The sequence below is a fragment of the Bubalus bubalis genome, chromosome 3 (assembly GCF_019923935.1).
Source record: "Bubalus bubalis isolate 160015118507 breed Murrah chromosome 3, NDDB_SH_1, whole genome shotgun sequence".
Lineage (NCBI taxonomy): Eukaryota > Metazoa > Chordata > Mammalia > Artiodactyla > Bovidae > Bubalus > Bubalus bubalis.
Window position 1 is genome coordinate 29,576,125 of NC_059159.1, and position 26,840 is coordinate 29,602,964.

The 26,840-nt window shown below is 47.5% G+C and overlaps 1 protein-coding gene across 10 annotated transcripts in view; it reads left to right on the forward strand.

Annotated features, from left to right (window-relative positions):
• The window catches only part of SPECC1 (sperm antigen with calponin homology and coiled-coil domains 1), a 252,437-nt gene that overhangs the window by 189,888 nt on the left and 35,709 nt on the right, over positions 1-26,840 (forward strand). For 5 of the 10 annotated variants that reach the window (XM_025278981.3, XM_025278979.3, XM_025278978.3 and 2 more), the window contains 3 exons: positions 10,431-10,547; positions 15,634-15,693; positions 23,603-26,701. In XM_025278981.3, the coding sequence (XP_025134766.3) occupies positions 10,431-10,547; positions 15,634-15,693; positions 23,603-23,692 (267 nt within the window). In that variant the 3' untranslated portion in view covers positions 23,693-26,701. Of the gene's footprint in view, positions 1-10,430; positions 10,548-15,633; positions 15,694-16,850; positions 17,360-17,406; positions 17,824-23,602; positions 26,702-26,840 lie in introns of those variants that run through there. The other 5 variants (XM_025278977.3, XM_044939203.2, XM_025278984.3 and 2 more) reach the window with 5 other exon arrangements.

Here is a 26,840-nt window from a genome sequence, read left to right on the forward strand (position 1 = left end):
CTGCCGGTGTGGTTCTCTCTGCCACCAAGAGCTGCTGTGCAGAAAGGTGGAAAGGTGATGGGGAAGCACTTACCTTGTGTGGGGCCATGGGAAGGGAATGTCCACTGCCTTGTTATTGGTCACGATGTTGGCATCTCGACATTTTTCATATTTGGTGGTATTAGTTGATTTTCTAGAGTTTTGAGGCAGACCATTGCAAGAAAATGATATTTTTTCTTTCTTTTTAATATTCATGCCTTTTGTACTTTTTTGGTTTTATTCACTTGTAGAAGTTCAGGAAATGTTGACTAATAGTGTTAATGGTGGATAGTCTTGTTTTCCCTGCAAAATGAGTAGTATCTCGCCTTTAAATATGACTTTTGTGTTATTTCCTGATAAACACCATCCATTAAAGGAAGCCTAGTCCCAAGGTTATTACCGAGAGATTTTTCTTTCTTTAATCCAGAAAAAGATAAGAATTGTTTCAAATTCCTTTTTGGCATTTGTTGAGCAATAAATACATCAGATGTTTTTCTCTTTCAACCCATTTATGTAATTCACATAAATATATTATGTAACAGGTGTCCTAGTGGGGACACATTCTTGTATTCCTGGGGGTAAAACTCCAGCGTGGCCAAGGGTGTCTGGTATTTATTCATATGGTATATTCCTGGGGGAAGTTTCTGCCTGATGATGGCTGTTTTCTAATATGAAGCATATTGTGTTCTGTACTCTATTCATAATAAAGGACATTTGTCTTGTTGCTTAGTTCAGGCATAGATAAAGTTTTGCATTAATAAGACCTGGTTTAAAATGTTAACAGGCACTTACATGTACAAGTCACAAATGCAGTAGACCAGCTCAGCATCCCTAGAGGCCACAGGCTGAGGGACCCACATCGTGCCCGTTCCAACCTTCTGCGTTCCTACAAAATGCAGGAGAAAGAGAGGGGACAGAAGGAGGTGGGCTTTGGGGGATAGCGTTCGAGGATGCTTAGAACCTCTCCCTGTGAGTTAGCAGAGTCTTATGGCTTTACAGGATCATTGGAACGAAAGGCCTGTGTTCCTACATCACCAGGGCGTACTCTTCTCCATACGTGTAGAAATGTCAGGTGTCCTACCAGCTTCAGGAAGCAAGAGCAGGATTTTCAGAATGGTGCGAAAATGTTTCTTCCTATCTTCTCCCCGGGGGCCATCATCCTGCTAGGTGGGGAAAGGAGGTGCTTCTCAGGACCCAATATACCAGCAGCCGGTGTGGCCACATGGCTCCACCAGACATCAAAAGCCATTAACCTGCCTTCAGTGAGAGCTGAGGCCCGGATGCCTGGATGTTGCTGCTCTTCCCTCTCTGTCCCCCAGGGCTGCTCGTAAGTCTGTTTAGACACTAACAGTCCCCAGTGACTCTGTGCTGAGTATTTTTTCCGTTCTTTTATTCATGAAATGTTCATCTGGGAAAGAAACACTCTAGCCACAAGAAGCTTATGATTTCGGAGACTGAATTCAGTCTTCTTGGGGGTGGGAGGTTAAGATGCGGTTCAAGATTGTTTGTCGAGCATAAATTAAACTTGGTCTTAGAATGAAATTCCTCAGAACAAGTTGTTTAGTTATTATGTTGTGGTTTTTTTTGAGTAAGCATATCCAAAAATACACAAGTTCCATTTTCCCTTTAAAAAACAAATGGTTTTCTTTTTCCCCTTACTAAAAATATTCTGTTTAGAGTACTAGAGCATTATAGGATGGACAGAATCACGTTGTTCCCTGAAACCTTGTGGTTTCTTTTACGGATGTGTAGAGAAGTCACTCATATGTTATGGGGTGGGTATGGGAGGGAATAAGATAGAGAAGGTCTCAGAGGGCAGATTGGCAGAATCCATCGTGGTTTATTCCATGTGTGTGCAGAGTGATAGCAAAAGGCTGGAAACAGCCTCAGCATCTGTTGTGTTCATCCACATCGTAGGAAAGAACAGAGCTGAGAATGAGCTGGTGTATAGTGAGTATCGCACGTGTGGTAGACATTGTTCTGCATGCTTACGTGTCTCGACTGCAATCCCATGAGATATCTCTTCCAAATCCTTTTTGAGAATTTGGAAACCAAGGTGCAGAGAAGTTGTCTAATTGCTTACAATCATGCCACTAGTAAGTGACGGGCTTCTGGCTTCAGAATACACTGTCTTAGTTTCTACACTGTAGCTGTTTCTCCCTATGTGGTGTAAGGACCTGTCTCTGGACCCTGGTGAGTAGGGAAAGAATCAGCATTCAGAACTGTCCACAGCATGCTATACTTGCATAAAAGGAGGGGGAATAAATCTTCACATTTGTGTGGTACAGGGCAGTGCTGTCCAGGAAAACTCTTGAGTTGGTGGGAATGTTCTAGATCTATGCCAACGAGCACCTTACCCACTCACCAGTCATGGTTCCTGAGCAGTTAAAAGGTGGCTACTGTGGCTGAGAACCTGAATCTTAAACTTTATTTAATTTTAAATAATTTAAGTGGCTACCTGTGGCTACTGCCTATCTTGTCAGATAATGCAGGACAGAACAGACATGGGAGCTGGTGAGAGATCATTTCATCTTATGGTTTTCAATCTCTAGAAAGAGCTTCTGCATAAACTTTTGTTGGAAGAGCAGATTCCATAGCCAGTCATTTCAAAACCATGAATATAGGGACTTCCCCTTGTGGCTCAGTGGTAATGAATCCGCAGGCCAATGCAGGCGACTTGGGTTCAATCCCTGATCCAGGAAGATCCCACATGCCACAGAGCAGCTAGGACCATGCACCCCAACTAACTGAGCTTGTGCCCTAGGGCTTGTACTCCGTAACAAAAGAAGCCACCACCATGAGAAACCCATGCACCACAACCAGAGAGCAGCCCCTGCTCACTGTAACTAGAGAAAGCCTGTGCACAGCAATGAAGACCCAGCACAGCCAAAAATAAATTACTAAATAAACAAAATAAATATAATCTAACCTAATCTGAGCTAGTTATTTGGAAGGTGGGGAAACTGAAAGACAGAGAAGTTGAGTCATTTGTCTCAAGTCCCAGTCACCCAGCTGCTATAGTGACAAAGACCTGGGCCTCAGAGCTGCTCGCAACTTGGGTTCGTTTTTCCTCCTTGGAGTCATTTATGTTTTGGTTTGCCAAGGTCCCTGTTCAGTCTGATTTTCAGTCACAAAAGAAAACAAGAGCCAGACTTTTGTCTCCAGTGTTCCCGGAACTACAGGGGGATCCTGTCCATGACTTGCTGGTTCTCTGTAGCCCAGCCACCAGGGGCCGCCCCCATGTGACCCCAGATCACGGCACGTCTGCCCCGCTTGCTCTACTGAACGTGGTGAACCTTTTGAGCTGGGGACCACGCTTTGTTGTGTGTGTGTCCTGTGGCACCCAACGCACAAAGGGGCTCAGTGAGCATTTGCTGTCATTAGACTTCAGACTGAGGGCTGAGCTCCCCTTCCAGTCTGGAAACTTGACCCGTGAGTGCAGATGGTTCATGATGGGAACACATGCAGTGAAGCATACAGCTTGTTGAAATGACAGAGTTTGCCTCCAAACCCAGAATCAGGCTCCAGAGCCTGGTCTCTGAAACACTGTACTATTCTGCTTCTCTTTGTTGAGGGTTGGAAGGACATATAAGATTTTGAGCAGTATCCTAGGCACCAAGAAACCATTTCTGTAACTTGTCCTTTGTGGATACAGATAAGCTCTCAGCTAGAGGCATGGGGTTTAGGGGTGCAGACAGATGACAGAGCCTAGAAAAGGGGCGATTGGACCATTCTAGGATGAATGGAGCCACCAGGGCTACAAGTAACCATCTCCCTTGGAAAGAGTAGGTCAAGATGAGTGAAATTAATGAAAATGAGGTGATCTACTCAGGAGAGAGTCACTAGAGGACTGGAAAGGAAAAGTACTTTTACAGAGACCCTGAGCATGGGCTGGGCCTGGGGATGGGACACGGCAGGGAATTGTTTCAGAGCCAAGCTGAGGGGTAGAGGGAAGACCTGGCAGGAACTAGAGGCAGAGGAACTAGTGCCCCGTGATGCGCTGGGGGTGTGGTGAGAGGGGCCGCTGTCTTGGGGGGCGGAATGGGGCCACCTGTCATGATGCCACGGTCAGAGAACCTCAGGGAGGGAAGTCATGGGTGGGGACACTCTAGCACTTGTTCAGTGAGAAAGGAGGAAGCAAGAAAGATAGGCTCCAACCGTGCTTCTGATGTGTCAGTATCCTTTCAGCACTGTCTCCAGGGGGAGGTGGTGCATATCTGCCTACACATTCCTGGAGACAAAGCAGCCCTCTTGTCATCAGAAAGCCCTCATCCTCAGATGGTTCTGTTCTCTTTCCCCTGTAACTTACCCTTGGTTCTTGCCATGTAAGTCAAAGAGTGTTCTTCCTAGACCTGCTGCTCTGAGCTACTCTGTCCCAGATCTTAAGCCCTCAGTTCCTTATGAATCTATCTGCTTGTTATTCTCTGTGTCTCCTGGATTTCAACTAAGTCAGTGATGACATAGAGAAGTCCAGGGCCAACCTTCTAGGTTGACGTTCATCTAGCAATTGGTGAAAAGTACGATTATCTAGAACTTACTGAGTGTAGCAGACATATTGAAAACCAGAATGGCTGTGTTTTCCCACAAGCTTCCTAGGAATGTATTCAGGTCAGAAGACTGAGTTATAGATTTTTTATTAAGGTTTTCAAAAGGAAAGTTTATTTAGCTTAATTGGTAGGCAACTGGGGTATCGCCAGTTCCCCATTCTGAACAGTAATATTGCAGTAAACATTCTTGTAGGTGTGTCTTTGAGCAGATAGATGTGTGACTATTTCCTCTAGAAAAGTTGCCTAGAAGTGAAATGACTTGATCAAATCATATTTGCATTTAGCAAAGCGCTTCTGGTTGCCTTCCTGAAAGTCTGTACCAGTTTGTATTCCTATCAGCCCATGTGGGCTTCCCTGGTGGCTCAGATGGTAAAGAATCCGCCTGCAATGCAGGAGATCCCGGTTTGGTTCCTGGGTTAGGAAGATCCCCAGAGAAGGAATGGGCTTCAGTATTCATGGGCTTCTCTGGTGGCTCAGACAGTAAAGAATCCACCTGCAATGTGGGAGACCTGAGTTTGATCCCTGGGTCGGGAAGATCCTCTGGAGGAGGGCATGGCAGCCCACTCCAGTATTCTGGCCTGGAGAATCCCATGAACAGAGAGGAGCCTGGCGGGCTACAGTCCATGGGGTCTCAGAGTCAGACATGACTGAATGACTAAGCACACACATCAGCCCATCACCCACTTCCCCACATCTTTGTTGACTCTGTGAATTAACCATCTATTTCTCTTTTGCCAATTTGATGAATAAAGTTTCTATTTTCTGGTGAGACTGAAGCCCTCCTCATGTATTTCTGACTGGTTGTATCTCCGGGTATTAGTCACTTACTGTGTGTATGCAAGTATCTTTTTTTTTAATGTGTGTCACACAGAAACTTAACTTTATGTAGCCAGTTCTTTTATGCTCTTTGCATTTTGTGCCTTGGATGGCTCTGTTTCTCCAAGATGATAAACCTGTTCATCTGTATCCTCATGTTTGATGTTGGCTTATAAATTTAGCCATCTGATTAAATATACTTATCTCCAGGCAGCTGATCCCCAAGAGAAGGGACATTCATGAGGTGATCCATGGTCACAGCTCTCTGTGGGGAACAGTTTCTGTCATGGTGCAGAGCTGGTGTTGGGTGGGGAGGGGTCACAGCCGCCCTCCCGAGATGAGGACACACTGATCGGAGTGGGCACCCAAGACAGCAACCTTCAGTGAGATGGGGCCTCAGAAAGGAAGGGTGTACAGAGAGTGTCCCGTGGTCCACAGGCGGGTCTGCGTGAGTCCATGGCCAAGGACTGCACATGTGCAGGGCCAGGCCACTTGAGGGTCACCGGGTAGCCTGGGATTGGACTGGCTCCTGGAATGGGAGGCGTGGGTAGGTGCAGACGTGCGTCCAGGCAGGGAGCAAGGTCACGTTCAGAGAGGGCGTGCAGGCCGCCTTTGTGGCAATTTCCCCTCCCCTCCCCTTGCATGTGCACATGCTCTTCTGTACTTTTCTCACCAGATCTTCAAAGGAAGCTCTGTCTCCCCAGGGCTCTTCCTACCCAAGCCGCGCCTTGCTGAGGAATGAGCTACTTTTATCCTCAATGATCTATAAATTGTTACACGCCCCCCTCCCCCCTCCAAAAAAAATCTAAGTCTGATTCTCCAGCTGTGACAATAAGACATCTTTGAGAAAGGCCCAGGAAGCCCCAGGGCGACGGTGCTAAGGCCGCCCGGCGCCCAGGACAGCTGATCCCTGAAGCAGGGGACTGACGGCGATTTCTAAATGGTCTGCCGTCGCCTTCCCAGAAACTTTCTTTTTTTTTTTTTTAACTTTTTAAAAATCTTGTGCATTTAGTGCACACAGAGTCGATCCATTCATTGAAATCCATTGGAACAGCTTACAGAGACCCTGAGGGATGATGGAGTTTCAGTGGGAACAGGTCACAGCCATGTCCTTGGTGGGTGCGTGCTCTGCAGAGTGATTCATGTTTTCACCAGATGTCAGCATTTCCAGGCAACAGAAGGCAAATGAAATGAACCTTCTAGAAGCAAATGCTGTGGCTGTTGGGTTTGCTCTGCTCTGTCAGCCGTGTTGTTTGTGAGCTGCATCCCCACTCGCCCTCCTGGAACTTATCTACAATCTCAGCCTCTCTGATCATGTTCTCAGATGTTCACCAGTGTCGTTTTAGCTTCTTCTGTGCATGTCGGTTTTTGTGTGTCTCAAATGACTTCTGCGGCCCTAGGGACAGAAATCTGTTATCTTACAAAATTTTCTCCTAAGCACTCCTTTTTGGAGATGCTCAGAATGTTACCTTTTTTATATCTGAGCCTTCCTCTCCCTGCAACTTTCTCTCACTTGGGAATGTCTCTGAAGTATTTATAGCCCAGAGAAAGTTGAGGGTAATTTGCAATGAGTAATTACCATTCCCCTTGGGGAAATAGTCAGCAAGTTTCTTTTTGGTTGTAGCTCTGCTTTCTCCCCAGTAAATCTATGTAAATTCCAAAATGCTGGCATTCTTTTGGACAGCCATGGTTCAGCCCCTTAAGAAGATCAGGGTCCCTGTTTGTCTTCCCTTTCTCCTTCTTAATCAGTCCTCTTCCCCGACTGCCCCCCTCCCTCACCCACCCCTCTTCCTGCTCATCTCCCTCCCCGGCCTCCCTTCCTTTCTTTCCTCTTTATTGATGTAGCTCTTATTGCACGTACGTGTGTACAGCTCAGTGAATTTTCATGAAGCACATACATCCATGTCACCAGCATCCAGTTCTGGACACACAGCCTCCCGACATGCTCCCTTCCATCTACTGACTTGCAGTCAAGGCTAACAGTGATCTCAGGCAGTTTTATTCGGGAATAACTCTACCATCTTGTAGAGTGCCTGGTTGGCTGATTCCCACTGCTCTGTACATTATTCTCTTGATGCAGCCCTAAGATTCAGTGGGATGGTCTCTGGGGAAAGGAAGGTACCGTATTTACACCCCTGGAGTGCCATGTTCTTGTCCTTGGTCAGTGCAGCTGTGAGCACTGAGTATTGATGCCCACAGACTACACAGGCCTCACCCACACCAAGGCCCAGCTGATGCTGACGGTCCCCAGCTGAGGAAAAGGCTTTTCATCCGTCCTGGGATGGGGCCTGGAGTCAGGACTCGCCTTGTTCCTTGGCTCAGCCACCCGGCCCAGGACACTGTCTTCTCTCTGCCCTCACCCAGCAGCCCATTCCTGCCCAGGAGTACCTGCTGCCTACCCCATCTACAAGCCGTCTGCACAGTTCAATCTTCAGGGCCTCTGGGAAGACTCTTCCGCCGCTCCCTGCTCAGCAAAGCCATCCCCATGCATCCTCCATGTCCCCTGCACCCCCTCTGTCCGCTGACCAGAAACCCGAGGAGTACTTGGCTACGGTGATCTGCAGACGGGTCCACAGTTGAACAGGATTCAAGTGATAGGCCTCAGAGAGCATTGGTCAGCTCACCCCTTTGGTGTGATTCTTGTGAAAAACACGAGCATTTCAAGCTGTGCCACTCTCAGCTCACCTTTCTCTCATCCAGATATACCTTGGGGAGCAGTAAGGAAGCCCTTGGGGGTATCAGCCACAGGGTGACCATTGGAACCCAGTGCCTCTGCCCTCTGACACCCACCTCTGACCTGAGGGACCAAGATGCACACATGTGCTTAGTTGTCCGCCAGCGGTGCTGAGGGGAGATAGTTGATACTCTCATTGTTCACATAGAACCAAGGACAGTTTCGGTGGCATTGAGGAAACTAGAGCTTTTGTTCCCCCCAGAGAAGTGAAGGGTAAGATTTTATTTGAGCGCGTCATGTTCTTGGAATGACTGTAATCTTGACAGGTCACAGCTGGATGCCCTCCATCTCTGCCGGAGACAGAACAATTCTAAGACCTAGGAACTTCCCTGGTTGTCCAGTGGTTACGAACCTGCCTTCCAGTGCAGGGGACACAGGTTCAATCCCTAGTCTGGGAAGATCCCACATGCTGCAGAGCAACTAAGCACTCTAGGGCCTGAGCTGGAGCCCTTTTCTGAGCTCTGCAACAAGAAAACTACCACAACAAGAAGCTTGTGCACTAAAGCTAGAGAAAGCCCTTGCGCAGCAATGAAGACCCAGCGCAGCCAAATAAATAATAATAATAAATTTTCTTTAAAAAAAATTAAAAGACAAAAACAAAGTCTGTAACCTGGGAAATAAGTGACACAAAAGACAAGCCCTTCCTGACCTACATGTTGGATCTGGTGAGCCAGCTGGATTTAGGGTTTACATACTTCCTTGTTTCAAAAGCTGCCTCCTTGATCTGAGGCAGTGTTTAAGTCCTGCTGCTGAAGTGTGAGGGTCCATGTGTGTCTCATGATGCCTGATGGCCCGAGAGTGGCTGTCCATCCGGAAGTAACTTGGCTTCTGATCTATCCTGAGGGCCTGAGTCATTCTGATTAACTCTTCTCTCCTGGCTTTGGTGGCACCAGATTTTTACCCTCCACCCTGGCTCAATAAATGAGGATGTTTGCACTTTAGATCAAAAGTTGTTCCTAAGTGGTGTTCAGTGAGCTGAAACAGAGGGCAGCATCTCAGTTTGTTAGGTGGTGGCATTGTCCCCCTTCCGGATCCCCTTTGGCCTCTGAAATGCCTCTGAAGATAGTACAGATGGAGAAAAATGATGTTTTATGTCATAAATGGTATAACAGTGAAGTGTAAAAAAATGTTTTCATGTTTCAGAAAAAGAAAGATCTACCAAGTGTTAAAGGCTTTTGGTGTAAAGTGAATTTATACAGGAAGGAAGTCAGGGAGGGAGGGAGAAAAGGGAAGGAGGAAGGAAACCCAACAAGAGGATGAGGGCAGTGGCCAGCGGGTGGAGCTGGACCAGCAGGGTTTGGTTTCACTTCAGTTTTCTCACCTGTCAGATGGGCATGACGCTGCTTACTTACTGGTGTGGGTGTCCTGGGAATTAAATGAGAAAATGCACAGTGACAGGCACCGTGTAGACACTCCACCAACCGTCCTCCCTTCTCACCCTCAAGTCTGGAAACCCTCCGCTCTTGCTGGTGCCCGGTTGCTCTGCAGCTGCCCCGCCTCCCAGGGTCTCCCAGCCCAGCATCAGGTTTGAAAGCTGAAACTGAGTGAACTGGATGGGTCGTGGCCACCCACTCCAGCTCTTCCTTCTGCTTTTTTCATGCGCAAGCCTCTTCAGAAGGCATAAAATCAAAGTGCCTTCATTTCCAGCACAGCCCCCAAGTCCCATCAGGTAGCTGCAGGGTCGTCACAGAGACTTTTGAGACAAGAGATCTAGATGATCTGCTTCTCGGGGGTCCAGCCTGAGCACAGACAGACCTTGCAGCCGGGCCTCTCAGACTTGTATGTCACACTAGTGCCTGTCTGAGAGCTTAAGGACACACTGCTTAAGGTGGCTGTCTGAGGGGAAGTCCTTGGGTCTTCCCTAGGATATGGTGGTGATGGTGATGATGGTGATGGAGACGGTGATGTGATGACGGTGGTGGTGGTGATGGTGATGATGACGGTGGTGGTGGTGATGGTGGTGATTCTTCTTTGGCCAAATAAGGCTGGGAGGTACTAGGATGTACAAAGCTAACCAGGTGGTTAATCTGAGAATACAGTGTCTGAGAACCTTTGACCTACCAGCAGGCCACCAGAAATTCCCCACTGTTTTTCACTCCAGAGTCTTTTTTTGTGCTTTTCTGTGAATGGATTTGGGCAACACCAGGCCACCATTCCTGGCAGCAAAATTATTAATGAATGTAATCCCAGCAGACGTGGGTAGTATCTGGTCTCATCTTCCAGCAAACCCAGAGAGGGCTGCACACATGCATCGCAGCACAGCCCTGTTTAGTCATGACTCAGCAGTCTGCTGATTAATGCCACTCTCTCCACAGAACATTGATATCACCAATTTCAGCAGCAGCTGGAGTGATGGCTTGGCCTTTTGTGCTCTCCTCCACACCTACCTGCCTGCCCACATCCCATACCAGGAGCTGAACAGCCAGGAGAAAGTAAGTCCTGCATCCCCACCCCGGTCACTCTCCAGAACACAGGGAAATTTCTCACACTGTTGATACATCCCAGGGAGTGTGGGGTTTGTGGACTTGAAGAGGAAACTGGGGTAAGATTCCAGCACAGATCACAACGGAGGGCAGGTCCCACCCTCAGTAATGTCCTCAACTTCCCTTGTTACCTAGGAAAATGCAGCAGAGACCAGTTGACTGTGTCTGCTGAGAACTTCCTATCACTCAGTTTTCAGAGGAGGCCTTCATGGTTTCAAGACCTTAGGCCAGCATTTTCAAAATCTTTTCCAAAGAACCAGAAATCCCTGGCTCAGATAAACTGGGGAAGCTATCTATCATAGCACACTTCTGGAGATTCTTGATGCCATAAATACTCTAGGAAGTCCTTCATTAGAGAAACCTGTGTGACTCATTTTAGGCCAACATACATCAGAGCCACAAAACCTTTTTAACGTTTAATATAATCACCCATAACAGGAGTTGGCAGACTTCCCCTACTGGGGGTCAGTGGTAGGCTTTGTTGGTCTGTGGTCTTTGTCAAAGCTACTCAGCTCTCCCATCAAAGCACCCAAGTGGCCATAGATGTTTGTCAATTAATAGGCTTGCTGTGTTCTAATAAAACTTAATTAGCAAAAACAGGCTGAGGGCTGAGTTTGGCCTGTGGGCTGTGATTTGGCAAACCCTGCCCAAGAACATCCTTAAAATCATATTCCACAGAGTTATTCCGGGAAACACTGTCCCGGGCCCTGGACTCATTTACTCAACAGATGTTTCTTGGTAGCTGTCATGCCCAGTAATAAAGGCAGCAGTGGTGGTGTAGACAGGTCCTTTGTCCTTGGGAGGTGGGTGGTCAGCAAACAAGTGAGTAAACTTCTAACAAGTAGCACTGTAAGTAAATAACTGTAAACTATGACTTCCCTGGTGGCTAAGACGGTAAAGCATCTGTCTACAATGCGGAAGACCTGGGTTCAATCCCTGGGTTGGGAAGATTCCCTGGAGAAGGAAATGGCAACCCACTCTAGTACCCTTGTCTAGAAAATCCCATGGATGGAGGAGCCTGGTGTCCATGGGGTTGCAAAGAGTCGGACACGACTGAGCGACTTCACTCACTCACTCATGGAAGAGCATGAGAGAAGCATAAGGTGTGGGGTGAACACGGGGACCTAACTTTCACCAGGAAGGTTGTGGACGTCTCTGAGGTGGAATTCCAGTGAAGAGCCCACATGAGGGAACCAGTGAGGCACAGAGCCAGGGGGCCTTCCAGAGCCAGGGAGCATGCCAAAGGCACACCCAGGGGAGCAGAGACCAGGGACATGGGGAGGCCGGTGGGCCAGGTGAGGAAGTCCATAGGACAGGGTGTGGGGGAGGGGTCCCGAGCGTGGGAGCGTCTGTCCCCTTGGAGTCTGTGGTGTGCCACCCTCCCAGCACGTGGATGCTTCACTAAAACCCATCCTTTGGGGTTTTACTGGCAGCTTCATTATACAGACACGACTAATTAAATCATTGGTCATTGGTGACTGGTTCGGCCTCCAGCCCCTCCCCGCTCCCTGCACGTCAGGGGGTGGGACTGAATGTTATAACCTCTAATCCCACACTGTCTTTCCAGGGGTTTTCAAAAATTGAGTTATTAACATACACCCAGGTGTTGTTGGAAAGGGTTTGTTATGAGTAACAAAAGACACCTGTTTTGTAACTTCCCTGGCAGTCCAGTGGCTAGAACTCTGCGCTCCCAATGCAGGGGACCCAGGCTCAATCCCTAGTCAGGAAACCAGATTCCACACTCCGCAATTCAGAGTTGTCATGCCTCCAGTAAAGACCCCACATGCTGCAACTGAGACCCAGCATAGCCAGATAAACAAACGAATAAAAACAAATATTATTACAAAAGATGCCTCCATGACTCCTACATCGAAAATTACAAAGACTTTAGGAGCTCTGTGCAGGAACCAGGACAAAGACCAAAGGTGTATTTCTTATCATAAATCAAACTTCACAGAAGCACCAAGAGAAGACAAGGAACAGGCCTTGAGGACTCCATCCTTGTTGCCAGGGCAGGGCAGAGTGGCCCAGCGAAGGCACCAGGTACCAGGAGGAGCAGCCACAAAGGAGACCAGCAGGGGCATGTGGGGTCCCAGGATCCACAAAGCCTTGGCACTGTCGACAAAAAAAAATCCATCAGTCGATCAAGGAAGAAAAAGAAAATTTTTATTCAAGCCAAACTGAGGCTTATAACCCTCTGAGGAAGCCTCTGAGGAAGCTCCCAGAACTGTTCTGCCTGTTAGAGGTCGAAGCACAGTCGTACAAGGTTTAGAGATAAGAGTGCTGTGCATCAAGGGTTGCGACCAGTTTACACATTCCAGGGCTGCTAGTACAGAGTGAGCAGCAGGTCATGGGTCATCAGGGCCCAGGGAAAGTCAAGAAGGAAGGTTGTCTCCTAGGGGAGTCTGCTGATGCCGACAGAGTGTCGCTCCTCATGGATGAGCAGGTATTGAATGTTTCTGCCGACGGGAATGTTGGTCGAAGCCTGCTGCAGATAGGTCCTCAGGGTGTGAAGTGTTTGACTGCAGCCGTGGCGCTTTGTTCTCCCATCAATGGACGTGTTGGAAAAGAATGGAAAGTGTTTGCTTTCACCCTTCAGGTCATCTCATTGCTTCCAGATGACGGAAACTACATCATGTCCCCTGGAGGCCAGTGATCCCTGAGATTCACGGCCAGCTGCCCAAATCTGGAAATGCACAGAACAGCCGAGCATCACAGCTTGGTCTCTCTGTTGTCCTCGAGATCTGGGAGCGCATGGTTCCAGCACGCAGGTTGCCTTTCTTCTCCCTGCTCCAGGATGTTGTCCTGGGGAGGAGGCAGGTCAGGCTGTGAGATGCTGCAGGTTCATGAGGGGTGAAGGACTTAGCTCCAGGTGCATCCCTTGATGCACAGCCCTCTGTCTCAATATCCTGTACGACTGTGCTTTGACCTCTTACAGGCAGAACAGTTCTGGGAGCTTCCTCAGAGGCTGTTCCCGGGTTATAATCCTCAACTTGGCTTGAATCCTCAACTTGGCGTGGAGTTTTCATTCCAGATTGTGTGGCGTCACAGCCTCCCCTGATGACCGCTGGCCTCCTGCTTCCAAACTGCCGCATGTGGACATGCTCTGGCTTTGGCCCCTGCACTGGGAGACCTTGTGTTCGTGTTTGGGGAAAGAAACTCGTATCTCAGAGTTACCGATGAGGGTTCTCAGAACAATGTGTCAACACAGGCAAATCAAACCGGCACAGTTTAAAGCTGAGCATGTGTGTGAGACTCAGCCTGGGGGGGCTCTTGCTGGAGGAGACAGGGAGAAATAGGGAAGGCTTCCTGGAAGGGATGACTTTGAAGTTGAATTTCAAAGAGAAGGAGCTAATTTGAATGAAATGATGCCTTTGACCTTCAGGATGAGTGAAGTTCAGCCTTCCTCAATTGGAGCCTGGGTCTGGGGAGCTCTGAGTGCAGTATATTTCTTGGGTTTTTTGGTGAACAGCCGACATTGAAAAGGGCACCAAGAGAGGCCTGTAATGTTTATATGCATGTTAAGTCACTTCAGTTATGTCCAACTCTGTGCAACCCTCTGGACTGTAGCCCGCCAGGCTCCTCTGTTCACGGGATTCTCCAGGCAAGGATACTGGAGTGTGTTGCCATGCCCTCCTCCAGGGGATCTTCCTGACCCAGAGATCGAACCCACGAATCTTGAATTTTTGGGCAGGTTCTTTTATCAGTAGTGCCACCTGTAAAAACCTATCAAAATCAGAATCTGAAAAGTCACTTTAGTACAAAGAGAATATCATGGATTATAAGCCATAGGAAGATAAGAAACCAGGAGAGAAGGAGACACAGTTTTCCCAGCAAGAAAAGTCCCAAACAAGCAGAACTGAAAACAGACTTGAAGAAAGGCAAGGTCCAGGTCTGGAGCACACCGAAATGTGGTGTGGTTCTGAGCTGTTGGTTGTTACAAAGAGGAAAACCCTTTGGAAAGAATGTTTTGAGTGGCACAGTATCGCAACTGTGGAACCTGGGGCGAGGAGTGTGATCCCAGCTGCTGTGCCAATACCCCTTGTTGTTTTCAGCCTTCAGAGTTGTCCTGTTAAGAAGGTGCCGGACACTTCAGTGTGGTTGAGGAGAAGGAAGCCAAATGTATCAGCTTGAGCAGTTCAGAACATGACTAGGTGGAGGAAAGGCAAGGGAAAGTCCTACTCATCACACCAAGTGAAGTCGGGAACTGTCATTCGTAACCGATGGGTCAAGAAATGATGGTTTGAGGATACTGGTTAAAGTCACAAACATAACTAATAAGGGAGCGAATGTGAGCTGTGGGACTAGAATGAAGGGAAGAGAGAGGTGCATGATTCCTGAGTCATTTAACTTAGGAGGAAGTTAGAAGGTCATGCCTCTATTTTAGAAATCAAGAAAGTGGTGGGACTTCCCTGGAGGTCCAGTGGCTAAGATTCCAAGCTCCTAAAGCAGGGGTCCCCAGGCTCAATCCCTGGTCAGGGAACTAGATCCTACATGCTGCAACTAAAGATCCCAAGTGCTGCAACTAAGCCAAATAAACAAATATTTAGAAGGAAGGAAGAAACAGTGATGTCAGCAGGTACAGAGAAATGAAGGAAGTCCCTGGAATTAAAGAGAGAAGCGAAAAATCGTTCTCCCAAGGTCCAGGATTGAGGCAAGGAAGTCTTTCATGTGATTATAGTTAACTATGTGTACATGTTACTTTGATAATTTTTGATACAGCACCATGATTAAACAAATTGATATACAACAGAATGTATATGTCCTAAATATTGACAAAGTAAAAAATAACTAACAAAAATGTATCTTTGATGGTCAGGAATCAATCAATAATGTTATTTTTTAGTGACAGTGGTAATCTGTTAATCTTCTTTTTTCCCCCCTTAAACTGAGACCACTGTCTGCATACTTGACTTCAACACTAGTGTTTTATAAATAGTAGGTAATCTATATGGGAGTGTCAGTTGGTGTTTATTGCTAACAAAAGCTATATATTCTTGGCTGATAATTTCATTCTGTTTGACTTTTAACCTAGAAAAGAAATCTCTTGTTGGCATTTGAAGCAGCTGAAAGTGTAGGCATCAAACCCAGCCTGGTAAGTGTCCCCCCTTTGTATCCATGTGATACTTTAATCCCATGAGAAAGAACTTTATGCCGTCTACTAAATAATCTTCACAGCAATGAAGTCCATTACTCATGATTCCTGATACAAAAATGTACAGTTGGTCTGACCACATGTGATTTAGAGTGTTTTCAGTGAAGATTTCACTGTGCATAAATTTCAGTTCTAGACTGAATTATCATTAAAGCCCTGGAAATATGAATACGATGTAATTTTTAAAATATCAATACACAGCCAATCTCTGAAGAAGGAACGGGAAATAACTAGATGCCAGAAATTAAGAGGAGTGAAGACCAGAGTCCTGAGGCATGTGCTGGACTCTGGCCACCCCAGGGTGGGACTGGGGCCGTGGGAAAGGGCCTCCAATGTGTATAGGCTGTGGTTCGTGCTCATGAAGGGGCAGGAGACCTGGCACTGAGCTCCTGTAACCAGAGCATCGGGCCTGAGACCCCTGGACAGAACCAAGGCTCCCCAAACACTCATCTTAGTGAAGGGGAGATAAAAATTGCTACCTGCCAGTCCAGGAAGGTGATAAGGAAGCTCAGTCTCTACCTGGGATTTCTTTGTGGCCAAAACCCACAAAATCTCTTGGAGGGAAGGAAGGAAAAGCTGGGCCAGATGAGGTTTGGAGTCCAAATTTATAAGCTCTGCTGCAAGCAGTGACCAGTTTATAGTGTCTCTGCTGCCAAAAGCTCTGTGGCCCGGAGCACAGAGGCTCCTGAAAATACACTCACAATTCAAAATTACAAAGCAGTCGGGAAAATGATCTACTTGACAATAGGACCTGCTGTACAGTACAGGGAACTGTACTTAGTATTCTGTGATAAACCTATATGTGAAAAGACTGAAAAAGAATGACTATATGTGTATGTATAACTGAATCACTTTGCTGTACACTTGAAACTAACACAACATTGTAAATCAACTAGACTCCAATAAAATGTAAACAAAGAAAAGAAAATTACTAGTCAGCAGGCACCACAAACAAGAGGACCATCTACCAGAATTTGAGATAATAAAACAATAAGAAAGAGACCTCAAAAGACTATGTTTAAACATATTAGAGATCAGAGAAGGAATAAAAATCATAAGGAAGGAACATGGTTTTTTTTTTGTTTTTTTTTTTAAAGATTTTGAAAAGAGCCAAGTAGAAATTTAAAATTTGAAAGTAAAAACCAAAGCTGGATTGAAAACTGATTGGATACAGCAGAAGAGAGAACTGCTGAACCAGAAAATAGATCACAGGAAATTACCCAGGACAAATAACAGAGATTTTAAGATGAAAATGTGATAGGGGTTTTATTAATAGGTTTTCAACTTTAAGAAATGGAATACCCAACTAACGGTTGCTTCAACCATAAAGATTTTTTTTTGTAGTTTCAGGAATGGTTCACTGCTTAATGTAATCAAGGCCCACAGAGTGTCTTTACTTTCTTGGTTCTTTGTCCTCTTATTTGTCTCTCTATGGCTGAACATGGCTGCCAAGCTCCAGACATCACTCCCATCTGTAGGGCCAAAAGTGGGGAGGAAGGGGTACAGTGAGTGCCTGGCATCCCCCCCTTTGATAAGGAAACCAAAAGGCTTCCCAGAGGCCCTCCAGCTCTGTGGCAGTTCTCTGTTGCGTGGCCACCCCAGCTGCAAAGGGGTTTGAGAGGGTAAACATACAACGTTTCTCATCCTCTTTAGTGGGAAGCCTGCAAGGGAAACAGAGGTTGGGACCAACTGATAGTGCCTGTCACAGAGATTAAGAGGCATGGAAGATAAAATCAGACCGTGTCCAACTCCCATGGCCAGTGGGAATTCCAGAAGTAGAGGAAAGAAAACATGAAGAGAGATAATATTTGAAGAAGTGGCACCTGAAATTTTTCCAGAATGACGAAAGACCACAGATACTTAATGGAATCTCAAACAGGATAAATAATACAAAACATCCATCCAGACACATTGTAACGTAACTGCAGAAAAAGCAAAGAGATCATCTACAAATAATTTGCACTAACCAATAATAAAAGAAACCTAGTAGAAAACTTGGAGAAGGCAATGGCACCCCACTCCAGTACTCTTGCCTGGAAAATCCCACGGACGGAGGAGCCTGGTAGGCTGCAGTCCATGGGGTCGCTAAGAGTCGGACACAACTGAGCGACTTCACTTTCACTTTTTACTTTTATGCATTGGAGAAGGAAATGTCAACCCACTCCAGTGTTCTTGCCTGGAGAATCCCAGGGACAGGGGAGCCTGATGAGCTGCTGTCTATGGGGTCGCACAGAGTCGGACACGACTGAAGCGACTCAGCAAGCAGCAGCAGTAGAAAACTATCAAAGTCTGGAATAGGCAACTCACAAAGGGCCAATAAACGTTTAAAAACATGTTCAGTGATTAGGAAAATCTCAGCTGCAATACAGTGAGAGATATACTTGTGTAACCCTCAGAGGGTGAAATGAAAAGGGAAAAAGACCAGGGGCTTCCCTGGTGGCTCATCGGTAAAGAATCCACCTGCCAATGCAGGAGACATTGGCTTGATTCCTGGGCCAGGAAGATTCCAGTACTGTGGGACAGCTAAGCCCATGCACCAACAGTAACCTCAGCTGCTGAGGCCCGCGCTCCCTAGAGCCCATACTCCAGAGCAAGAGAGGCCACTGCAATGAGAAGCCTGCTTATGGCAACGAAAAGGAGCGCTTGCTCACCACTAGAGAAGAGCCCGCGTGACAACGAAGACCCAGCACAGCCCAAAATAAAAAATAAATAAAATTTTGGGGAAAAAAAGGAAAAAGACAACTGTCGTAGGAATTTTAATACTATAGTTATAACAGTGTTATCCTAACATGTTTGACAGAATGGACAGTTTTTAAAATATATATGTAAACATATTTCTTCAAATAGTAAATGTAACTATTTCTCCAAAACGCACAGAGAAAGAACTAGAACTTTAGCCATTAAAGAAGTGCAATTCATTGTTTTAAATATAGTCACACACACACATAAAAAAAAAATACCAGTCCGCCCAAATTCCACTGAACCTTTGAGAAACAGATGTCCCTATTGTGCAAACTCGGGTCTAGAGAATTTAAAAAGAAGTGGGGGGCCTTAATGTCTGGCCAGGATGGAGTAGCAGGAACCTGATTTATCTTCTGAAACACTAAACAGCCGGGGAGTTGTCGTTGTTCAGTCCCTAAGTCGTGTCCGACTCTTTTAAACCCCATGGACTGCAGCACACCAGGCCCCTTTACCCTCCACAGTCTCCGAGAGCTTGCTCAGATTCATGTCCACTGAGTCAGTGATCCCTTGGCAACCGTCTCATCCTCTGTCATCCCCTTCTCCTTTTGCCCTCAATCTTCCCCAGCATCAGGGTCTTTTCCAATGACTCAGCTCTTTGCATCAGATGGCCAAAGTATTGGAGCTTCAACTTCAGCATTAGTCCTTCCAATGAATATTCAGGGTTGATTTCCTTTTGGAATGACTGGTTTAATCTCTTTGCTGTCCAGGGGACTCTCAAGAGTCTTCTCCAGCAGCACAAATCGAAAGCAGCTAACAAGTAACCACAGATCATTTGCTTAAGGAAAGATATTGAATATAATGAGAACTTGTTGGAAGATGATATTCTACACAGAATATGGTTTTCTTTGTATGCTTGCATGCTAAGTCACTTCAGTCGTGTCTGACTCTTTGTACCCTGTAGACTGTACCCCGCCAAGCTCCTGTGTCCATGGGATTTCCCAGGCAAGAATACCGGACTGGGTTGCCATGCCCTTTTCCAGAGGATCTTCCCAACCCAGGGATCGAACCCCCGTCTCCTGTGTCACCTACATGGGCAGGCAGGTTCTTTACTGCTAGAGCCACCTGGGAAATGTTACTGTTAATATTTGCTTTTTTAAATTAATGTTTTTTCCTATTTTTTTGTCTCATGTACTACTGAAGTTAGTGAATGCTGGGAAGCAAATGAGATCATCTTGTTGAGCTAATCATCAGAGCCAGCTATTTTATTTGTACAGAAGTCTCTGAGGAGCTACTGATGAACATCATCGTGGATCTCACAAACATTTAGGAATGTTTGTGAGCAGTTTAACCAGTTCATGCCATCAAGAAAATAGAAGCTTCCTACATTATTAAGTTTACTTTTGTATCATGAGATGCAGTGAAAAATAATATATTTAATTACATGTGACGTTTTAAAACTGCACCTAATCAGAATTGGCAGCAGTAACAATCCCAAGTCTTTGGTCAAGTTCTATTATTAGATTAGTCAGGAAAAAAATTCCCTTATATGTTTATATTCTAGCAAATATAGGCTTTTGCATTTAGAGGATTAACAAGAATAAGAGTTTTTCCAAGTGAAAACACCACAGTGTTCCCCCGAGTTGAGAATGCATTTCTTCCCCGCCACGTTGGGAATGCGTTTCTTCCCCGCCACAGTGTGAGACAGAAATTTCACCCACTGCATCAATCACAGGAAGGGTGGAGAGAGAGGAGGCGTGGCCTTGTTGCCGCTGCTGTCAGAGCAGCCAGAACGGGTGCCCTCCGAGGGTGGATGTGTTTGCACTGGTGAGGCAGACATGCCCATACCAGGCCGTGTGGTCTGTGAGGGTGTCACTTGCTTGCTGAGCCTGTGTGTCCCCCAGAACGGTCACTCCTCACACAGACTAAGGTCTTCAGGTCACCTAGGAAGGGAGGTCTTCACAACTCAGGGTTTTATAGGGAGGTTAGAATGATTCCTTAGGTGAGGCTGAGCCTGCACTGTCGCATAAACTTTATAGAGGCTACTCTGTACCAGGCACTTTCTGTGAGTTGTCATGGTCCCTCTTAGAAGTCCTATGACATAGATGCTCCTTACATGAGGAACACTGCAATTTCGTGGAAGGGTACATAGCCTGTGAGTAGCCAAGACGAGGGTCAAGGAGGCTATCCGACTCCAGAGCCCACATCTCACCCCTCCATGACCCTGCATCTGAGCAACCATGCCAACCTGGGCTCTTAAAGCACAATTTACTCATAGTCTATCAAGCGCATATGTGTTATATTGTAATTTATCTGATTATGGGGCTTATCTCTGGGCCTCTCTGGTGGCTCAGACAGTGAAGAATCCACCTGCAACATGGGAGACCTGAGTTTGATCCCTGGGTTGGGCAGATCCCCTGGAGAAGGGCATGAGAACCCACTCCATTGTTCTTGCCTAGACTCCTGAGGGAAAGAAGCCCTATCTTTTTTTTTTTCCCCCAATTACTTTTATTGCAGTGAAATACACATAACATGGCTTCCCTGGTGGTAAAGAATCTGCCTGCCAATGCAGGAGACATAAGAAATGAGGTTTCAATCCCAGTGTGGGAAGATCTCCTGGAGGAGGGCATGATGACCCACTCCAGTATTCTTGCCTGGGAAATCCCAGGACAGAGGAGCCTAGCAGGCTGCAGTCTATAGGGTCAAAAAGAGTTGGACACACTTAGCGACTAAACAACAACAACTATGAATAAATTTGATTGATTGATGGCTGTCCAGCCAGCCTTGCATTCCTGAGATGAACCCACTTGATCATGATTCAATTTGCTAATATTTATTAAGGATCATTGTGTTTACATTTTAGTGAGAAATTGGTATTCTGGTAATGTTTTTGTCCTGCTTTTGATATCGGGGTAGTTCCAGCTTCACAGAATGAATGAGGAAGTGTCCCCTCCTCTTCTGTTTCCTGGAAGAGATTGCATAGAACTGGTATTATTTCTTCCTGGACTGTTTGATAGAATTAACCAGTGAAACCATCTGGGTCTGGTGTTTTCTTTTTTTGGAAGGTTTTTAGCTACTGAATCAAGTGTCTCACACTATCAGATTTTTATTGATCCAACATACCCTGTCTTCTCCTGAAAGGTGTTAACTGATTTCTTCAAACCTGTTCAAACGTGATGTTGACAATGCACTAAAATAGTTTAAAATTTAATTATTGTCGGGTTCAAGCATGTAGGACAGTCTGAGTAAAACTGAATATTGATCAGACTTCAGAATCCTCTCTGAGCAGGAAGACGTGTCCTTGTCCCCAGAGGGGGTTTGCCATCCCTCCAGCCTCTCAGGCCATCCCTGTCTTCTCAGAGCTCATCTGCCTCCCGAGAGCACGATTCCTTATCGCTTCTGTCTGTGTCATCATGTTAGCAACCCTCGTGTTATAAGAACTTCGGCTGTTTGTGCATCTGTCTGTGCACACAGGAGGAGGCTTTTCCTCCTTGTCTTCTGTGAATGCATTGTTTCTCTTTTCACATAGCTGTAGGTTCCTGTGTGGGGTGTTCCACGTGCTCCTTTTTCACCCTTCCCTCAGACCGATGATACGCTGATTTCTCAGCCTCACCAGGGAGAAAAATCAGTTAAATATATTTAGACGCTGAAACAGAAGCTAAATGGCTGGTTCCAGGCCTCAGCCAGTTCTGTCCCTGCCCAGGAACAGATGTTCTGAGCTCAGCCTGCTTTTCCACTGTGTCTCTGCTTCCATCTTCATGCCAGGACCTTCCCTACTATTCTCTCATGACCACAGAAGACTCCGCAGTCAGCCCCAAGATGAATTGTTGAGTAGTGTGGTGACACAAATTTCAGGAAAGCCTGGCTGAGCAGTGGATGGAGCACCATCCTGCCCCCATCAGTCCCTGGCCTCTGCCTGTGTTTGCTTATGGTCAATGAAATGAGGGAAAATAAAACGTGACTGGTGACCCTTTTGCCACTGGTGACCCTCTGGTCAAATAGCTTTTAGCTGGTGTAGGGCTTCTGTGGCACAAGTAGCAGAAACAGTACCACACAGATGCTCACTGCAAGAAGTGACCGCAGTCACACCCTGTGCTATTAGGATGGGACAGCTGTTCTCCTGGACAGTGTATGTCCGCTAAATGACGTAGCACAGCTGTGTGGAAAATTGAGTATGAAAAATGTTCATTGACCAAGCACAGGGTACGCAGTGACAGTGTGGGAGGACATGGGTGTGTGTTCAAATGTAGCTGGGAAAAGTGGGAATCCTTTCGCAACAATGGAATCATAGTGACTCTTTTTGAAACTTTTGTTTTATTGATTGAAGTAGAGCCGACTTAGAATGTCCTATTAGTTTCTCCTGTACAACAGAATGATTCAGTTACACGCACACACATTCTTTTCCATGTTCTTTCCCATTGTTGTTTATCCCAGGATACTGAATATAGTTCCCTGTGCTGCACAGCAGGACCTTGTTGTTTATCCATCCTCTATGTAACGGTTTACATCTGCTAATCCCAAACTCCCAGTCCTCTCTCCCCTACCCCTTGGCAACCACAAGTCTTCTCTATGTCTGTGAGTCTGTTTCATAGATAAGTTCAGTTGTGTCATTTTTTAGATTCCACATATAAGTGATATCATATGCTATTTGCCTTTCTCTGTCTGATTTAGTGTAATAATCTCTAGTTGCATCCACGTTGCTGCAAATGGCATTATTTCATTCTTTTTAATGGCTGAGTAATACTCCATTGTATATATGTAACACATCTTCTTTATCCATTGCTCTGTCGATGGACATTGAAGTTGTTTCCTTATCTTGGCTACTGTGATTAGTGCTGCCTAGACCATTGGGGTGATGTATATTTTTGAGTTAGAGTTTTATCCAGATATGTGCCCAGGAGTGGGATTGCTGGATCATGTGACAATTCTTAGTTTTTGTTCAGAACTTTTCTTTTTTCAGAACTTTCTTTTAATGCTCTTTGTTAAAATATGAGAGGGGCAGGAGATCATGTCTAATGTTCCTAAAAGCATAGCATCTCCTGAATAAGCGGGAAGGAAAAGCTTTTCTTTTCCCCACTGAGCACCTTTAGCACTGGCTGGGTGTTGCCTGCACCTGCTGGCCACGAGGGTAGGTCCGGCGGCACCTGGTGACCTCTGCCCTCTCCCACAGGAGCTCAGTGAGCTGCTGCACACGGACCGGCCTGACTGGCAGAGCGTGATGCGGTATGTGGCCCAGATCTACAAGTACTTCGAGACGTAGGTCCTGTGTGTCCCACACCCACTGTGTGTCCTGGACGCACCTGGTCTGTGCTGTCAGCCACCCACTGTCTGGATTTCCAAGGCAGGCTCCACGCAAGTCCGACACACAAACAAGAAACAGCGGGGTCCGCCGCACCCACCCTGAACCCTGACACATATGGACTGTAAGTCGGGGGTCGTGCTCCCAGGGGCCCCCTTCTCCTGTGGGAGCCCTGCGATGTGTTCAGTGGAGCTGCCCTGAGTCTCACGACAAACATCTAAACCCATCATCTTTCTACTAAGAATCCTGGCTTCTGCCTTCTAAAAACTCTGCACTTGCCAGTCCAGCCCCTCCAGAAACACCGAGCAGGACACAAAAGGACAAAGTTGGCTCTCGAGCAGCTCTGAGTCACGTGAGCCCTGCCTTTTGGGGACAGACTTGGTTCCCAGAGAGGATTTTGCCACCGTTAGGTCTCCTGTCCCTTCATTCTCTGGGTGGGAGACCAAATGTTTGAGATGAAAGGAGCCCCTGGGTGTGTGCTCGGTGCCCCTGGGAGGGACAGGAGGGGGTGTGTCTGGGGCGTGGTCACACCAGGACTGGTGCTTGGCAGTGAACAGAAAGCCTCTGTGACCTCACCAGCTCCTTGCGTCCTGCACATGTTCATGCCCGTCCACACCCACGTGCTTGCACACGCAAAACTTGACAGAGTCCCTCAGACAGAAGGGACGGGCCTGTGTTGGCCAAGGTCTTCCTGCTTTTGCACAAGCAGGCTGAAGACATGTCTTTTGGGGGTGCTGGGCAGACAGCTTCTCAGGTCTGGCTTTGGCTTAGTCCTTCCCCGGGCCTCTTAAATTTGCAAGGACAGGAGGCCTGAGCGAGGCAGGGAGGGCTCGGGTATGACTGGATGAAGGGCATCGGCTTTCCTAGCACATGCAGTCATCCCATGTGGCTGCAGAGCACCCCCCCAGAACAGCCCTTCCCCCAGAGCACACCCCCCCGGAGAGCAGTCCCTCCCCTGGGTCGTGCAGGCATGGGTGCAGGTCATCACCTGGGCAAATACATGCACATTTCATGGCAAATGAGGCCCACCCTGGCCCAGGGGGCTCCCACAGCTGCTGGCATCAGTGCCCTCTGACTCAGGTCCATTGACATTCCCTGAGCCCAGGGCTACCCACCCTGCCCAGTACACCCTGTGAGCCCGGGGGGCAGGCGGGCCCTTCTGCACACCTGGGCCCTGTTGGACCCTGTCCTGGGAGGTGTGAGCTCGGCCCCCCTGCCCAGTTGCCTTGGAGGAGACACTGGCCCCGCCAGGGTGCATCCGTCCCCCTCAGGCTGCAGAGGTGACCCACTGGGATTCTTGTCTGGGGGCTCCCCAACAGCATACACCCCCTCACCTGCCCCGGCCTGGGGTCAGAATGTCAGGAAGGGACACCAGCGTCATGTTGTGTGTATTTTCAAAGTCCCCGAGAAGCGCTGGAAGGGGAGTCTGGTGACAGTAACCATGTGGGGTGTCTTCATGTGGAAGGTGGAGCCACCTTCCTGGACAGTCCGCTGGAAGTTACCTGGTGTCTCCTCCCAGGTGTCTGCCTCCTCCTCGCCCCCCTGCTCCTGCCTTGCTCACCCCACAAGGGGATGTCACACCCAAAAGGGGTTCGTTGGTGGCTGTGTTTACTCTGGGTTCACTGCAGGCTCTGCGGGAGGGGTTGCTGTTGCCTGGTGCTGCTCCTGGTGCCCTGTGGTTCCTGAGAGGGTCTGGGATCGGCTCCTGAGGCAGTCTCTCGGTGGGGGGCTCACTTCAGGTTAAAAAGAAGAGGGGGCCATGTGCAGTTTATTTTTATAACTCGGAGAGGTTGCCCAATTCCCCTTGCTGCCCAGCGGGCAGGCTAGAGCACAGCGTGCCTGTGTCCTGCCCGAGGGACCAGGTGGTGTAGAGCAGTCTGGCCCTGGGCATCCTGGTGTGGGGTCAGGTCTTCCAGTACTGAAGAGGCGGGGGGTCACCTCAGTCTGATTTTAATTGAGGAGCTCAGAGCACAAGTTGAGTGTGGAATGTTTTTAAAGTTGAGAACACATGGTGGTTACCATAAGCGCACCCCACCCTCACCAGTTCCCTGTCCTGAGGTTTTCACAGGCCACTGTATCTGTGTTTCTTCCCATCTTCCTCCACCCAGCACTTTGTCATTTAAAATTATTTGGTGGTTCTGCAAATCCTTTTTCCAAAAAAAATGCATTATTTTTATACGCAAGATAGATACAAAATGCAAGATCCCCAAGAGGGGCGGAGTTGTTTTAAGACACAAAGAGAAGCCCTTGGCTCTTTGTGTGCTGAGTTGTTTCCTGGCTGATGGTGGTGCCACAGCCCCTGCCCACTGGGCTGGCCATCTGGGAACCCACACCTCTCCTGGCCCGTCCCTCCTCACCTCAGAAACGATGGTGGTCTTTGGTTTTCGCTCTTCACTCAGCTGTTGTATAGCTTTTGTTGAGACCACCCAAGGACCCCAGGGGACCCACACCTGGTGTCACGGTGTCCGTGGGTCTCAGCCCCAGAATGGTGGGCTGCTTTCCCAGCCCCCTGCTGTCCCCACCAAGGGACAGGCCCCTCTCTGTGCCCTGCCTGGGATGGAGGACTCGATCATCAGATACAAGCTCCTTTACACATCCAGCCCCAGTCCTCCCCAGCCCAGAGCCCGAGGGCCATTTGAGAGGAAGTGAGAGTGGCATGCAGCAATGGACGGGACTCAGAAGCCCTTTTATAAAGGATATTTAATATCGTGGCCCCAGCTTCGTGGCAGGTTTCACTTTTCTGGCCAGGTTAAAGTTTGGCTGGGCCTACGCTGCCCTGAGCAGCTCTCTGACTGTAACCACACGGGCTGAGTGCAGTGGATGAATGCGGCCTTGTTTCTGCCAGGAGTGCAGAGTGCCAAGCATGGTCCAGACACGACAGATGCGTGTGCAAATGTGGACACGACCAAGTATGACATATGACTCTGTAATATTTCTAATAAATATATTTTGTTTCTGTCTGATTGTGAATTTGTCCCAGCGACATTTATTGTTACTGTTTTCTCAAAATGCCAGACTTCCATTCAGTCCATTCCAAACTGGCACCTCCAGGCCCCTGTTCCTCGCTGGGCGTGGTCTCCACTGCAGCTACCGTGGGTCACCGGAGAGG